Consider the following 17,599-nt stretch of genomic DNA (forward strand, 5'->3'; position numbering starts at 1 on the left):
CACAGTTGCAGGTATGTGCCTGGTCAGTGCACATACAAGAGCCAACCAATGAATGTATGCATAGGTGGAAAAGCAAACTGATGACTGACTCTCTCTCTCTCTCTCTCTCTCCAGTAAATAAAATAATACGAATAATAATATGCCACAATCTATTTACCCATTCTACAGTTGATGGATTTGGGAGTTGTTTCTAATCAATGGCTATTGCAAATCAAGCTGAGAGGGACATTCTTGCCCACATCACTCGGTGGACACAAGCACTCAGTTCTGTTGGATGGAGGCAAGGGACTGGAATTGCTGGTCACAGGGTACGCAGTGCCGAGCATCTACTGCCCAATATTTCTGCACAGCGGTTGTACCGATTTCCCCCCTGTCCACAATGACAAAGAGTTCCAGTTGCTCCGCATCTTCACAGACACTTGCTATGACATTTTTTAAAGGTGGGGGCAGATCATCTTTTAAAATTCAGTTTTAAAACTTTTTTTTTTTTTTTTTGCCCCGACTGGTGTGGCTCGGTGTGTTCTGTGTTGTCCCGCAAATCAAAAGGTCACTGGTTTGATTCCGAGTCAGGGCTCATGTCTGGGTTCTGGGTTCGGTCCCTGGTCAGGGCGTGTATAAGAGGCAACTGATTGATGTTTCTCTCTCACATTAATGTTTTGCTCCCTGTCTTTCTCTCTCTCTCCCTCCCTTCCCCTCTCTGTAACAATAAATAAATAACATCTTAAAAACATTAATTTTTAAAGAGTTGTTTTAGATTTACAGCAAAATGGGGAAAATACAGAGATTTCCCCTATTCCCCTTGTCCCCTACTCCCCATACATAGCTCCTTCCATAATCTACACCCTCCACCAGAGGGTCTATTTGTTACAGTGGATGAACCCTGGTCGCGGCCAAGTCTGGGCTGAGGGTTCAGTCCCTGCACGTGGGATATGTGAGATGCGTGCGAGGCGACCGACTAATCGTTTTTTCTCTCTCATCAACGTTTTTCTACCTGTCTCCCTCCTTCCCTTCTCTCTAAAAATAATTAAAAAAACAAAAATCTTTTTAAAAAAAGACAAGACGAATCCATAGTGAAGTCAGCCTCACTTCCTGCTCCGCGGAGCAGTGCCTAGTGCCGGTCCTTACAGCTTCCCACAGGCGCCCCCGCGCGGGGACGGCGGCTTCCGTCGCTGTCTCGGTGTCTCGTTCTCGCGCACAGTCCCATCCGCTCCGCACCGCGCTCTCCAGGGAACGCCGCATCCTGAGGGTCACCGGCCATCGGCACTTACGGAGCTGCCTTTTGCTTTTGAGTAGCTCCCTGGCATTTGCTTCCGCGGGTGCACCTGCCTCCGCACCGCACAGAGCGTCCTTAGCGCAGGTGACCGCTGACTGAGTTACCTGTTAGGATCGTTCTTCTCTTCTAGTTCTCGGAACACGCCCTGGCGGCGGGCACCGGGACTTCCACCTGGAGTTCTTAGTACATGCAAGCCAGACCTTCTATCTTGTGTGTTTCTTAACCCCTATTATTATTATTATATTATGATTATTATTATTATTAAATATTTCCATCTCTGTCTCTATGTGCTACACTTTGGCTAATTTCCTCAGCTCTTTGCAGGTTTAGTAATTCCACTGTATTTACTCAGTCCATCCATTAAATTCTTTTGTCGTTATTGTTTTAGAACTTCTGAATTTATTTTTATAGCTAAGAGATTTTAAGCATAATTACACGAACATATATAGGATAAAAAGCCTGACAATGTCAGTTATACAGCCGATTAAAGCAATACTTTGGGGAATCCTGAGCAAAATTCATCCCTGTACAACCCCAAAACATGGATTTCTGAATCACAATTTCCCCCATCACATTCCTATTTTCTGTTGATTTCTTTCACTATTAAGTAGGGTGCTTCTTTAGTTTTGTATGTGCACTTTATCCTATTAACTTCCTTTCTATTGCTCCTTTGCTGAAAGTTTTTTTAATGATAAAAGAATGTTAGATTTTGTTAAATGCTTTTTCTGCATGTTTTTTTTTTCTTTTCTAGTCTGTTGATATGAGTGATATTGAGTGATGTTTAAATGTTAACCCAAACTTGTATTCATGAAATAAGCCCCATGTCTGTATTCAGGAGGGGTACTAGTCTGTGGTTTTCTTGTACTGTCTTTCTAGTCAGGGTATCAGAAATGCCCTGATTAGAATAATATTATTATACTCCTTCGCATACAAGAATGTTAAAACAGTTTTATTGCTATTTCCACTTCCTTTCTTCCAAACTTTGTGCGATTGCTGTTGAACATTTTACTTTTATATATTATGAAGCCCACATCATATTACTTAAAACAATTCTTTTTAAAAATTTAAAATACAAAGTTCCTAAATATTTATTTACATATTTACCATTTCCAGTGCTCCTACCACCACCACTACACACACCCAAAACTTTTTCATCATCCCGAACAAAACTCAGTCCTCATTAAAAATACTTCCCTCCTGTCCACCTTCCAGCCACTCATGACCTCTATTCTACTTTCTGTCTCTCTGAATTTGCATATTTTAGGTCCCTCATATAAGTGAAACCATATGCTATTTGTCCTCTTTTGTCTGGTTTACTTTCATTTAGTATGTTTTCAAGGTTCATCCATGTTGTAGCATATATCAAAATTTCATTCCTTCTACGGCTGAATAATGTTCCATTGTATGTATTGGGTTGGCCAAAAAGTCCTTGCAATTTTTTCTGTAAAATAAAAGACATTTTCCATTTTCACCAATAACTTTATTGCCTTGGGTATTTTGAGTCTGTCAGCTCTCTCCCACTACTGGCTTCTAGTGGGTAGAGGCCAGGGCTGCTGCTAACCATCTTCCCGTGCATAACACAGCCCTGCAGCAAAGAATTATTTGGCCAAAATGTCAATAGTACCAAGAAACTTCACAAACCACTTTTGACACATTTGATCAGTCACAGCACCTTCTCCATACACTGCACAAATCTTTTTTGTGTGTTTCAGTTGCATTTTTACCTTTTTTAAATAATAAAATGTAATACGATGAAAATGTTGCATTATCTTCTTCCATCTTCAATATTAAAATGCTGCACAAAAATTCACCAGTTTTGATTTTTTTAAAATGCACACTGATATGACAGCTGTCACAATACAATCTAACAAAACTGTTTCAAATGAAGTTAAAGATAACAACGCTACTAGAGCGACTGTATGGGAAAAAATAAATGAATTTTTTTGCCAACCCAATACATTCTTAACTTTAAAAAAAAAATTTATTTATTTTTAGAGAGAGAGGAAGGGAGGAAAAGAGAGAGAGAGAGACATCGACAGGTTGCCTCTTGTACGCCCCTAACAGGGGACTTGACCTGCAACCCAGGCATGTGCCCTGACCAGGAATCAAACTGGCAACTTTTCAGTTTGCAGGACAACACTCAACCCACTGAGCCACACCAGTCAAGGCTACATCCTTAACTTGTAAAGCCTACCTAGAGTTAATATTTTACCACATCATAAGAATATAAAAATATCACTACTGTATAAGTCCACTTACCCCGACCCACCCATATTTTATGCAATAGTTATAGGTATCACAACTTCAGACATTACAAACCTCACTACACAATATTAAAATTTTTGCTCAGTTATATGTACATTAAAAAATTAGGAGAAGAGCCCTGGCTTGTGTGGCTCAGTGGATTGAGTGCTGGCCTGCCAATCAAAGGGTTGCCAGTTTGATTCCCAGTCAGGGCACATGCCTGGGTTGCGGGCCAGGTCCCCAGTAGGGGACATGTGAGAGGCAGCCACACATTGATGTTTCCCGCTCTTTTTCCCCTCCCTTCCCTTCTCTCTAAAAATAAATAAAACCTTTAAAAGAATTTTTTAGAAGTCTATCTACATATTAACTAGTGCCAGCTGTATTCGTTCTGCATAACAAATGACCCCGTAACTCAGTGACTTGAAAGAACAGTAAACATTTATCGTCTCCCACTGTTTCTGTGAAGCAGGAATCAGAATGGGCTTAGCCAGGTGGCTGTGGCTCATGATTTCTTGTGAGATTTCTGTCAAAATGCTGGCCAGGGCAGTCGTCATTTGAAAGCTTGACTGGGGGTCTGCTTCCTAGGACTTCCACAAGACAGCAATTCTATCCTGGCTGTTGGTTGGCAAGAGACCTCAGTCCCCTGCCATGTGCTCCTCTCCACCCAGCAGCTTGAGTGCCTGCCTGGCAGCGCATTCAGTGCCCACCCCTGCCCCCGTCGCGAGTGACCCACAAAATTCAGATGGAAATGCCATCTTTAAAAAATAAATTGAGATATAATTCACATACCAAAAAAGTCACCCTTTAAAAGTATACAGTTCAGTGGTTTTTTAGAATATTCACCAAGTTGTGGAATCATTTAATTCCCAAATACGTCCATCATTCCCCAAGAAATCGTGTGCCTTTTAGTGGCTGCCCCCATTTTACCCTCCTCATTGCCTCTGACGACCACTAATCTCCTTCCTGTCTCTATTTTGCCTATTTTTGATATTTTCTATGAATGCAATCATATTTCATGTGGCCTTTTGTGACTAGCATCTTTTACTTTTTTATGGCTGAATAATATTACATTGATGGACAGTTATTTTGTGATATTTGTCAAGTTGATGGACATTTGGGTTGTTTCCATTTTTTTAGCTACTATGAAAAATGCTACTATGAACACCTGTGTATAAGCTTTTGTGTGGTCACGTATTTTCAACTTTCTTGTGGACCTACCTCGCGGGGAATCATTGAGCTGTATGGTAACTCTCCTTTACTTTTTTCCAAAGCAGCTGCACCATTTTATAATCCTACTTGGAATGTATGAGAGCTCCAGTTTCTCCTCCTCCTTACTCACCCTAGTTACTGTTTTTTAAATATTGTAGTCATCATCATGGGTGTGAAGGGGTATCTCATTGTGGTTTCCATTTGCATTTCCCTGGTGACTAATGTTGAGCATCTTTTCATGTACTTACTGACCATTTACATATCTTCTTTGGAAACATATTCAAATCTTTTGCCTATTTAAATAAGTGAATTATTGTTGAGTTGTAAGTGTTCTTCATATATTCTAGATATCAAATCCATATCAGATACATGATTTACAAATAATTTCTCCCATTCTTTGGGCTATCTTTTCACTTTCTGGACTGTTTCCTTGGATGAAGTCTATGTTACCTACTTTTTTCTTTGGCTGTTTGTGCCTTAGGTGTTATGGCTAAGAAACTTTTGCATAATCCAAGGTTAGAAAGATTCCACACCCATGGCAACGTCTTTTATAACCTAGCCTTGGAAATCACGCTCGCTCACTTCACGCTCACATGGCCACACAGACCATTCTGATGCAATGTGGGAGGGCACCGTATACAGAGTGTGATAAATACCAGGACCATTTTGAAATTACTTTACTGGGTGTCTTATTACTTCCTGTAAATGTGAATTCCCACCTGGTGCCCTTTCCCTTGAGCGTGAAGAACTTTAAGTAATTCTTGTCATGCAGGTCTGCAGGCGATGAATCCTCTTAATTACAGTTTACATGAAAATGGCAATATTTCACCATGTTTGAAGAATGTTTTCACTGGATATAGAATTCTGGGTCGACATGTTTTACTGTCATACCTTTAAAGATGTCATTACGTTGTCTTCTAGTCTCTCTGCTTTCCGAAGAGAAATTTGCAGTATTTCGTACAATTATGTTGTCATTCTCCTATGTAGTGTGGCACTTTTATCTTGCTGCTTTCAAGATTTTCTATTTTTAGTTTCGAGTAGTTAGGCTCTGAAGTTTCTGGGTGTGGTTTTCTTTGTGTTTATTCTGCTTGCAGTTTGCTGTGATTCTTAAACTTTTCCCAAACTTGGAAAAATGTGGCCAATACTTTAAAAAAAAAAAAAAAAAAAGCCTTCCCAATTTTGTCTCTCCTCTCATTCTGGGACTCGAATTATGTATGTTAGACTGTTTGATAATAGTCCCACAAGTCAATGAGGCTCTGATAATTTTTTCAATCTCTTTTTTCCTCTCTATTCTCCAGATGAGGTGACTATCGCTCTCTTTCAGGGCTTGAGACACTATGGGCAGCCCCAGGCCGAATCTGGCATGTACTGCATCTCGGGGGCAGAGACGAGGAGTTGTGATGGCGACCTTTGACCCATAGGGCCAAAAGTATTTATTGATTCTTTACAGAGAAGGTTTATAACCCCCTGTTTTTCAAGCTTAATCATTCTTTAATCTGTCATCTTCTGTGTGCTATTTATTATCCCATCTATTGAATTTACTTCAGGTATGGTATTTTTCAGCTCTAGGATTTTTATGTGCTGCTTTCTGTTACCGTTTCTCTGCTGCCAATTCCTATTTGTTCATTCATTATAAGCATTTTAAAATCCTGAGTGTTAATTCTAACATCAGGATCATTTCAGAGTCAGTTTCTATTACTTGCCTTTTCTTTTGAGTATGGATCACATTTTCTTGCAAGCAGTTAATCTGGCTGAACTCAGACTTAAAACTGATTCCCTATGGTGGGTGGAAGCTGAAATTTCTTTAGTCCTTTTCGCTGGTTGAAGTCTGATCTGCGTGTTTAGGGATCACAGATTTGGGCTGAGCTTATACACAGAAGGTGAGGTTCCCTCTCTTTTTTTTCCGGAGATTTATTCCCTTACTTTTTAGGCACTGGGGTCATCTTGAATGCTTTCCTTTGGTTACAGATGCCAGCAAGATCGCAGGTTTCTGTTGAAATGCTCTGTATGGTGCCAAACAGGGTCTGTCCTCAGGCAAAAGCCATGAAACGGGAACGCACCCGGTGCATTACCTTCTGTCAGCTCCCCTCAGCTTCCTCCGGAGCCTGGTTGCACTTCCCTGCCTCAACAGAGTTGTTTGATACATATTGTTGAGAGTTTACAGCTGTCACTTGTGGAATGGTTGGCAAATAAGGGGATCCTTCCCCAGTAGCTGCAGAACCTCTCCATTGCTTTTCAAAAGACACATTTGTCTATCAAGTTACTTTTTAGCAGGAGGGTCGGTGGGACTCAGCCCACTGTCGCTGGAGGTCGGCAGCTGTTCTCGTGGTGCATTGTCGAACGACAACAGTGGGGGGTTCTCAGATTCAACACTGACATCTGGTTGCTTCGAGTACCTCAGAGAGTCCGTTTGGCCTGGGCTTGCCAGGGGGCACGCATGCTGGTCCCCCTTTCCTGATTTGGCGAGGCAGCGCCTCGTTTAGGCAGTAACCCCGCGGCCACAGCGTTGCTGGGACCAGGGTCTCCGCGTGTGCCTCCAGACAGCTGCGACCCCGGGGCTTGGGCAGCCGGGCTCCAGCGCCTCCCTGCCTCCCAGCGGGGCTGGCAGTCCCCGCTTCCCCGAGGCCTGAGCGGTCCTTCCCTGTGTCCTGTGAGGGAACTGAGCTCCCTCACTTCCGTGCAAGCTGAACGAGCCCTGTTGGCAAAGCCTGGGTGTGATCAGCTCCTGAAGGCTGGCAGTAGGCTCTGCAGGCGGGGAGGCCCGGGGTGAACGAGCTGACTTTGAAACTTCGTTTTCCAGTGGCCTATAGAGTGGGTAGTAAAATCTGCCCCGCCTGTACCAGATCATGAACTTTCATTACAAATCTGAGATGACTGACACCATGTTGGCCCACAGTGTGAGGCATCCACTGGATTTGGGAAGACTGGGGTCGAGGCTGTTGCAATCATCGTCATTTGCTCCGGGCAGCCGTCGGACTTAAAACCATTTTGCCATCATGGGGTTTTCAGTGACTTATCTGTCTTCTGAGGGGAAGGTCTAGCTGTACTTCTGTGCGGAGGAGGAAGTGCAACAGTTAAGGTCACAGGCCAGCGTTTAGGGCTTATTCTGCCACGTCCCAGCTGATCCCGGGGCCTGGTGCGTTCTTTGGTGACAGATCATGGTATGAGCTGGCGCCTTTGCGAGGTTTCTGGCGCCTGCCACCACCTGCCGGGGCGCTCTCCCTCCAGCTTCCCCGTAGTGGGACCTCCTGTCCCAGCCCTCTGAGCCCCCTTTGAATCGCGGCTCTGCTCCCACCCCTTGCTGCACGTTCCCCTCATTTGCTGAGTCTGGCAGTCATGTCCTCAGCGGTGTTATCCAGAGAAAAGGTTGGACGGGGCTGGGCTGCGGACGAAGGCCAGCGCCATCCTTTCCAGTGGCCATCAGGCCCTTCCTCCGCTCAGTTGGGACAGGGCCATTCAAGCAGTTATCAGTCTACGTCATCGGTGACGCCCTAGGTGCCACCCTCCCCACCGGGGCGCGGGGCTTAGGGAATCCTCAGAAGCCGGTCTCAGGTCCGCTCCCACCCTGCCCTGGCCTGGCTCCGCTCGCGTCCAGCGTCCGGCGGACTGGCCTGGGCCACGAGGCTGAGAGCGACGCCATGCTACTTTAAAATAGGCTGGGAGTTTGGCTCGTTGAGTCTTTGGATCTCACAGTGTCTGGGAAAAACCTTAAGACGGAGAACGCAGGCCCTCAAATGGCTGACAGGTTACCTTCTCCCTCAAAGCCAGCAGCAAACCTCTACCATACGCAGAAGTGAGAGAGAGCAGAGGTAGCACTTACCATGGGGAAAAAAGTCCACAGTATAGGAAAAAGCCACCCCTTGATTGTCTGTAGAATTGGGTTAGAGGCTGGCAGGGCGTTAAGCAAACAGACTGTTAAGGCTCCAGGAGGCAGAACCTGCCCCACTGAGTGCCATGGCAGGAGCACCCCCAGGGCCCCTGCGCCTGGGTTAGTGCTTGCTGGGAGCTTTCTGCTCAGTCCCACTTGTAAAACCACCTTCGTTGGGCCGAGCTGACCCATTAGTGAGAGCAGCCCTCAGGGAGCTCCGGGAGGCGGCTCCTTGAGCCTGACCAGGGAGAGGCACAGCGGTTGCATCCTTCCCTGAGGAGCTGTGGCAGCAGGAGGGACATTCTGGGACACGCAGACGTGGGAAATCTACACAGGCTCACCCATCACCCCTGCTTTGCACCAGGTCCTTAAGTGTGTAAGGAAAACATCAAGACCGTGGACTGGCCGAGGCTTCTTGTAAAGACCCTATCATGTCTGAAGACCCACTTGTTTTGAAAACCTGGACTAGGATTCGAGTGGCAGCCCTCCTTCACCCCTGAGCAAGGGGACGATAGCCAGGTCCTCAGGGGTGAACGGGGAGTGACACACAGGCTGTGCTCGTTGGATCACTGCAAGCACGCACCTCTGTTTAAATCTATTTTAATTGTATTCTGACTCCATGCACACAGCAACGCAATAGATCACTCAGCGCAATATTGGCCGTACCTAACCTTCATTTAATACTTTAAATAAGGTACCTTTATCCCCATTCCAGATAAAGAAATTAAGGTTCAGAGGGGCTCTGTCACTAACCCAAGGTCACGAGAGGCTATGCGAGGGCTAAGAGCTGCCTGAAGCCTTCACGTCAGACCACCTTGTATAGTTCCCCAGGCTTCAAAAATCGTTTCTGTGCTTAAGACTCCCGTTCAGTTGTGTGGTGTTAACTGCTTTATGGGCAGAAACAGAACTCTGTCTTGACGATTGTTGATCGCTCAGGTTATAAGCCCTGGAGCTGCCCTCAGCCCCACCCTCCGCGTCCAAGGCAGCAGTCCCTGTCAGTTCTCCAGGCCGCCTACTAGCTGCAGGTCACACCAGCAAGGCAGGCCTGTTGGACGAACAGCTCAGGGACCACAGTGAGAGCCAGATGGCAGCAGGGAGACCCACTAGGTGACATCTAATGGCACAAGCCCAGGGAGTACGTACAAGTGACAGTTAAAAGGGCCAGGGCAGCAGAGGATGGTGGGGAGAGGGAGGAGGTGGGGTGAGCGGGGTAAGGGTGTTCTGCATGCAGAGTCCGGGGTGGGCCCGGGCCCGAGGTGCTCACAGACTCGAGGAGGGCAGCGCAGCCTCCCGCGGCCGAGCTGGAAGACTGGGACTCCTCCCAAGAACGCTCAGTCACCTTGGAGGTGAGGGCTGCTCCTCCCTGTGCTAGCAAGGCCTCTTTTTTTTTTTAAATATATAATCTTTATCTTTTTTCCATTACCATTTAGTCCCCTTACAGCCCCTCCCCCCAGCAACCACCACCCTGTTGTCCAGGTCCTGGAGTCCTTCTCCATTTTTGCTCAGTCCCTCCTCCCCTCCCCTCCCCCACCTCCACTAGCTGTCATCTGTTCTCCACCTATGAGTCTGTCCAGCCTTCTTTTTGAAATCCGGTTTCTGCTTCAACTACACAGGCCAGAACTTAGTCTCATGTGTTGTCCCCCCAGCAAGCCCAGGTGGCCAAGCGAGCACTCATCAGAAAGCTGATGGGGAACGCGGCTGCGGGCAAGGCAGGGGAGCTGGCACCCAGGATCCGGAGGCCACAATGCTGGCAAGCAGCCACCTTGCTGCCCTCTCTCCACCTCTGTCCTCTGGACACCCACTTCCTGTCTTGCATTCCTCACAAGGCAGCAGCCACAGCCCACAGCTTGGCAGTTTTCCCGACCCCCGTCCCCTGTCTAGTTCCCATTCGTTTGCCGTCTTGGGTCTGCCGAGAAGCCCGGCATTCGGTGGGGGCGGGCTGCACCCCGCTCTCTCAACCTTCTCTGTTTCAGGACTCTGTCCACTTGCAAACCACGGGCAAGTTTTACAGGGTCTACCCAACAGGGGACAGGCTTATTGGGACTTCAGAAACTGACTAGGAAAAATCCAAATTAAAGAAACCATAAACTGAGGCTGAGTCTGACACAGAAATTTTTAAGACCTTGACTAAGAACTCTACAGGACACTGATATGACGCTATATAGCGCCTGCTGACTCACTCCAGGCTCTTAAGTAGTGTAAGACGTCCGGTCTGTTGCATACACGTGTGCGCTTGGCTAAATGCTGGCCTGTGTCCGTCACAGGCACCAGGCTTGTCTTGCATCACTGGTCCAGAAAAAAGGAGCATTTGTAACCATGCTCTCCTGAGACACAGCACTCCCAGCTCTGCTACTTACAGCAAGGCCCTGTCCTGGGGACAGAGCTCTGGATAACTCTCAAGTTCAATGCTGCATTACCCACTAGCCTGGTGTGTGGGGACAACTGCCACCTCACCTCTTTCCCTCCGTGTCGAGCACGTGAAAGCAACCCTTGCCTCAGCGCACTGGAGCGGGGGTCAGGACGGCTGGTCTCCTTGACTGGAGCACCAGTGCCCGACGCAGCTTTGGCTGAAACGTGACTGGCTGACCCCAAAATAGATGGGAAAGGGTTTTGACTCCCAAGGGGAAAGTTGAGGCAGAAACATTACGGCTGACAAAGAAATGGGAAAGGTGCTATTCTGGGAGCGGCTCCACGCGCGGGAGAAGTTGAGTTTAATCTTGCCAACAGAAAGCAGTTCACAAATTGCACAGCGTAATTTCTAGATGGAAAAGCTCTTACCTGGCTTGTGCCCCCTAGAAGAGGGAAGCGACCCGATTCCATGACTAGACTTGCAGCATTTCAGTACAGGCTTCTGTGTTAGGAGCCATTATTCTTGAAGAAAAGCCATTGCTGGCAACTGCCAAGAAATGTGACTTAGTCGGGGGAGGAGGTCGCTCAGGCCAGCGAGCACTGGGGGACCAGAGCCGAGCTGCCCGTTTCCTTCTGCGCCTGCACCGCCTGCCCTGCTTCCATTGAGGACGGCACAGCTAACGTTGTCGAGTGCACTTCATGCACATACAGAACTGCGACATTCCGAGGCTGTCACGTTGTTAGGCTTTACAAAACACCAGTGTCTATGTACAACACCGCATCTGGCTGGCAGTCATGTGGGAGCTGCTATGCAGACACAGCAGATTCTATTTTTGACACTTTATTTGCAAAACAGAACTTCCTTCCCTCCACCCTTGCAGAGAACCAGCCTTTTTTGTTGGTGGTGGTGGCGGCGGCTAACTTACCTGTTGTAACCAAGGCTTGTGTGGGCAAGGCGCCAGGCAGTTCAGAGCTTACCCTTCCCCAAAGCCCCTGCCCCCAATCCAGTGTGACCTGTTCCTATGCAGGGAGCTATGACGCCATCTTATCCAGGGAAGGCGTAAGCTATAACAACGGTAATGGAACATGCTCAGTTCATGCTCGGTTTTGGATAATCTTTGCTGTCCTATCTTCATTATCTCAGATTACCAAGAAGAAAGTCACTACCAGCAAGAGTTCCAAAATGCAGTTGCCCTGGGGGAAGAACCACCTCAGAGCAGCGAAGAAGGAAGGGGGTCCGTGCTGGAACTTTGTAAACATGCCTTTCCTAAGATGCAAGAGGCTTCTTAGAAAACCCCAACCTTGGAGTATATGAGAAACCAGGAAGAGTACGCTGAGGACGTGGTCTATCGGGCAGGGGGAGTGGAGAGGGGAAGGCGGAACGGAGAGAGAGCTCAGGCTTCCACTGCAGCCCTGCCGTGAAGGAAAGGGTGCGGCTTCTCGAATTGGGGGCAATTCTCCTGCGTTGGTGGCTGTCGTTGATTTAAAACAAAAGGAATGTTTGCAGTTCCTCTGCCCACGTTCTGAGGACTTTGAAGACCAGCAACTTGAATCCCAATTACACTTAGGGGTCCTGGTGTGGGTATTTCCTCCCCACCAAACCTGCACAGGAGGTTTGAGAATAACAAAATCACACTACTTCTGTCTGGAATTTAGTTTTTGTATGAGAAGTTAAAAAATTAAAATGACCAACTGCAGAATAAGATTTCTAACCATTACCAACACTTGCCTTTCATGAGAGTCATTTTGGAAGACACTCCCCCCACTGCGCCCCAACTAGCCATTTAGCACCCTGGAGGGCCAAGAAGGAGCCGAGTGGCTAGGCAGCGGGTGCACGAGCGCACTTCTGGTCTTCACCAAACCCAGGGGTGGTTTGGAGTTCTGTGGACACCGGAAGCTTCAGCTCCCTGACGTCTCTAGGACCGAGCCAGAGCTGCAGGTGGCTCTGCCCAGAGACAGAAAGGGTCTTCTCTTCAGTCTTCTGGGACAGACAGTGGGCAGGAGGTGAGGGGAGCTCTGGTACCAACAGCCAAAAAGTGAAGATGAGGTGACAAGGTCTAGAAAGGAGTCATTTATTAAAAACAAAAACAAAAACCAAACAACAGAAAACAAAACAGCCCTCAGCAGGATTTGAAAACACAGAGACTTGAGGAACGCACCATCCTGATCACTTGACTCTCCCGACAACGTGGCACGCACAGCCTGTAAGCGCTACCCACCGTGCCTTCAAGTGACAGGAACCACAGCACACCAGTTTATTACACAGGTCAACACAGAGGCAGGTCGCCTGAAGACGGGAGGAGCGGGACACGGGTCCTCCTCCACCTCCGCTGCCAGGCATGCAGGCCACTTCCAGGCACCTCTCTGCCTCTGAACGGGCGACCGCTCACCAGGCTGGTGCTGCTGCAACAAGGCAGGCGGGCAGGACTCGGGCCTGTCACCGCTGGAACACTGGCCCTCTAGGAGGGACCACAGCGCCCGGTCGGATTCTCGGAGGGCAGAGCGCCTTACTGCTTCCACAATTCCTGCAATACGGGGTGTATCTCCGAGGGGCAACTGACACTTCTCCCCAATGTCCAGGTGTCACCACAGGTAAACCAAGACTGTAATCACAAGAGCAAGGACAGGATTGTGTTGTTTTTTTCCTTTTTTTTTTTTTTTCTTAAAGGAGTGAGGGCATGGAAAATACAGCACACCAATGAAACAAAATGCCAAAAAAATACAAAAAAATAGAAAATAGAAAAATGTATTTACAAGTAGTACATTACTATGATCAGAAAGCACAAAGACACCTGCTGCTATAATACATGCATCGGTTCAAGAAGAAAGGACTAAAAACCCTGCAAGGGAGAAGCCTGTAAAAACAAAAGGAAAGGCCCAAAAAGGTTTATCTTTTCATCCCTAATTTGCTACACTGATCGAAACCAAATGGGAGTCCCCTAAAGTCCATGAGTCTATCAGTACAAATACTATACTGGTTTTTAACTGCATGTTCAGTTGTGGAGGGAAAGACAGCAGCTTATCCATATACAAGAAAGCCAGAGTAAACGGCTCTACATGCTAACAATTACAGCAAGCCCCTGTCTGCTACACAGCATGATCTTAGCAGGTTTTAAGTTTGTTTATTCATATATATCTATGTGCGTGTGTGTATAAAAACCGTGCCCTCGTTCACTGCCAACACATCTGGGTGGACATGAACTCTTTACAGCAATTCTTATGTGTACATTGTAAGAAGTCACTCAATGTCTGTGGATTTAATAAGTCACTTCACACCACAGAAAATATTTAATAAATCCAAAAAAGGAAAGAAGAATATAACGACAGAAGAGCTTCTGTCTCAGTTCTCTGAAACTGAGTCCCCCACAGGAAACTGGTCCCAAAGTTCTTGAGGGTTCACTGAAGAAACTTCGGTATGCTCATGTTTCTCACCCTTTAGTGTTCAAAAGGTACAGAATGATCCTTGCCATTGTCAGTTTTGAACAGTCCTATCTCCATCCCTCACAGGTAACAGTCTGGGGCAGATCCAGGAAAACGGGAGAGGAAAGCGCGCTGGGGAGGGCTGTCACTCCCAGAGGCCCCTCCGCCGGGGCGGGAGGGAAGGTCCCGAGCAGGGCTCCAGCACCGCGCTCCCGCAAACACAAGATCCAGGCACTCGTCAATTCCTTAAACAGGTACATCTCCGAGTACCAGGCCAACTCTAAGAGGAAACGAAACCAGGCGTTGACAGAAGAGGACTAAGATGGCCATTCTGGTCACGCTCTGCGGTCCATCATACTTCCAGGAATCGGGAGCTGCTGGACTTGGAGTGGAATGGCTCAGACCACATCCGCCGCAGGTCGCCCTGGGAAAGAAGGAACTTGACTAAGTTACAGGTTTAAACACAAGGCACACGTATCTACAAGTCTTTTCTGATTCTTGATCTCAGGCTGCTTCTGTGGAGAATCAAAGAACATTCAAATTTTACTCGCTGAACTGTAACCCACCACTCTTTGAAGCACTAACCAGAAGAGCGTTTGGGCCCCCTGAGCAGGGAGGAGCTTTTGCCACGTCTATCACTTATGAGTCAGGTGCTAGACTAGGCAAGTCAATTTTCCTTTGTGTCTGTTTCCTCATCTGTAAACTGGAAGTTCAAAGTAGAAATCTTGTAAATAGAATGCTCTAAGTCTAGTTTATCATTTCCTGTTCCTAAATTTTATTTATTTCATTTTTAGATTCCACATATAAGGACAGATATGGTATCTGTCCTTGTCTTACTTCACTTAACACCCTCTAGGTTCATCTTTGTTGCTGGAAATGCAAGATTTCATTTTTTATTGTTTAATAATGTTCCATTATCATACAGATTTCTATACACAGATATACATCTTTATTCACTAATCTATTCATGGACATCTAGGTTTCCTCTGTATCTTGCTGTAATGAGCATAGTGGTGCACATTATCTTTTTGAATTAGGGTTTTTTTTTCCTTCAGATAAATACACAGAAGTAGAATTGCTAGACTGTATAGCAGCTCTATTTTTATTTTTTTGAGAAATCTCCATACTGTTTTGCGTAGTGGTTGCACTAATTTACATTTTTACTATCAGTTTACAATACAAGGGTTCCCTTTTCTCTACATCCTCACTAGCATTCAGAATTTATTGGTGATAGCCATTCTGACAAGTGTGAGGTGATATTTCATTGTGGTTTTAATCTGCATCTCCATGATGAGTGATGCTGAGCATCTTTTCATATTGTTGGTCATCTGTACATCTTGGGAGAAATGTGTGTTCAGGTCCTCTCCATCTTTCTGTTGAAGTTGTATGAGTTCTTTACATATTTTGGATATTAACCCCCTTATTAGGTATATAATTGGTGAATATCTTCTCCCTTTCAGTAGGCTGTCTTTTGGCTTTGTTGGTTTCCTTCGTTGTGCAAAAACATTTTAGTTTGATGTAGTCCCATTTGTTTTTCTTTTGTGCCCCTTGCTCAGATATATCAAAAAAAGATATTGCTAAGACCAATGTGAGAGCTTACTATGTATCGTCTAGGAGTTTTACAGTTTCAAGTCTAACATTTAAGTCTTTAATTCATTTTGAGCTTATTTTTGTGTATGATGTAAGAAAGTGGTACAATCTCACCTTGTTGCATTTATCTGTCCAGTTTTTTTTTTTTTTTTAAAGGAATGGACCACTTATTTAAAAGAGACTGTCTCTACCCCATTGTGTATCTTTGTGTCCTTTGTCATAGAATAAGTGACCATGTAAGTGGGAATTTCTGGGGTCTTTGTATTTCATGGGTCTGCTTTTTAAATGCCAGTACCATGCTGTTTTGATTATTGCAGCTCTGTAATATAATTTGGTATCAGAATACATGATACCACCTACTTTCCTCTTTCTCAAGATTTTTTTGGCTATTCGGGGTCTTCTGTGGTTCCATATAAATGTTAGGATTAGTTCTAATTCTAAGAATGTCTGATATTTTAATAGGGATTGCAATGAATCTGTATGCTACTTTAGATAATATTCTTCCACTTATTTGTATCTTTTCAGCTTTTTCTTCAATGTCTTAGTTTCAGAGTACAAGTCTTTCACTTCTTTGGTTTTTTAATACTTTATTTTATACATTTTCATCAATTTTAAATGGACTTATTTTCTTCTTGTTCATTATAGATATGTGTAAATGCAACAATTTCTCTACATTGACTCTACATCCTGAAACTATATGAAGTCATTTATCAGTTCAAATAGTCTATTGGTGGCGTCTTTAGGGTTTTCAATATACATTATCATGTCATCTGCAAATACTGAGAGTTTTATTTCTTCCTTTCTAATCAGCATGCCTTTCATTTCTTTGTATTGTCTGACTGCGATGGCCAGGACTTCCAATACTATGTTGAACAGAAGTAAGAGTGAGCATCCTTGTTTTGTTCCTCATCTTAGAGGAAAAGCTTTCAGCTTTTCACCAGTGAGTATAATATTAGCTGTTAAGTTTGTATGACCTTTATTATATTGAGAGATACATTCTGTCTTTACCCACTTTATTGGAAGCTTTTATCATCAAAGAATGTTGAATTTTGTCAGATGCATCTATTGAGATGATCATATGGTTTTTATCCTTTATTTTGTTAATGCGATGTGGTACATTGATTTGTTTATGGATGTTCAACCATCCTTGAGATCAGTCCCTCTTGGTCACAATATATAATCCTTTTAATCCATTGCTAAATTTGGTTTGCTTATATTTTGTTGAAAATTTTTATATTTATGTTTACAGAACATAATGAGCTGCCCCCTTTTTGGGGGGGTGGGGTGGGGGCAACGTCTTTATCTGGCTTTGGTGTCAGAGTAATGCTGGCCTGTAAAATGAGTCTGTAAGCATCTCTTCCTCTTCAATTTTTTGAAATAGTTTAACAAGGATAAATATTAATTTTCTTCTTTGAATGTTTGGTAGAATGCACCTATAAAACTCTCTGATCCTGGGCTTTCATTTGTTGGAAGTTTTATTTTCTTTTTAATTACTGCTTCAACTTTATTGCTAGTATTTCATAGTCCATTTAGAGTTTATATTTCTTCCTGGTTCAGTCTTAGGTGGTTATATACTTCTGGAAATCTATCCATTTCTTTTAAATTGTCACATTTGCTGGTGTAATTGTTCATAGTATTCTTTAATG

The 17,599-nt window shown here is 45.1% G+C and overlaps 1 protein-coding gene across 1 annotated transcript in view; it reads right to left on the bottom strand.

Annotated features, from left to right (window-relative positions):
• Positions 1 to 13,016: 13,016 nt before the first annotated feature.
• SPPL3 (signal peptide peptidase like 3) overlaps positions 13,017 to 17,599 on the bottom strand; it is a 78,419-nt gene continuing 73,836 nt past the window's right edge. The window contains exon 11 of the mRNA XM_054594181.1: positions 13,017 to 14,787. Coding sequence (XP_054450156.1) covers positions 14,716 to 14,787 — 72 coding nt within the window. The 3' untranslated portion in view covers positions 13,017 to 14,715. The remainder of the gene's footprint in view (positions 14,788 to 17,599) is intronic.

This window comes from Pteronotus mesoamericanus, unplaced genomic scaffold (genome assembly GCF_021234165.1).
Source record: "Pteronotus mesoamericanus isolate MK-2021 breed Mesoamerican mustached bat unplaced genomic scaffold, CSHL_Meso_final scaffold_507, whole genome shotgun sequence".
Lineage (NCBI taxonomy): Eukaryota > Metazoa > Chordata > Mammalia > Chiroptera > Mormoopidae > Pteronotus > Pteronotus mesoamericanus.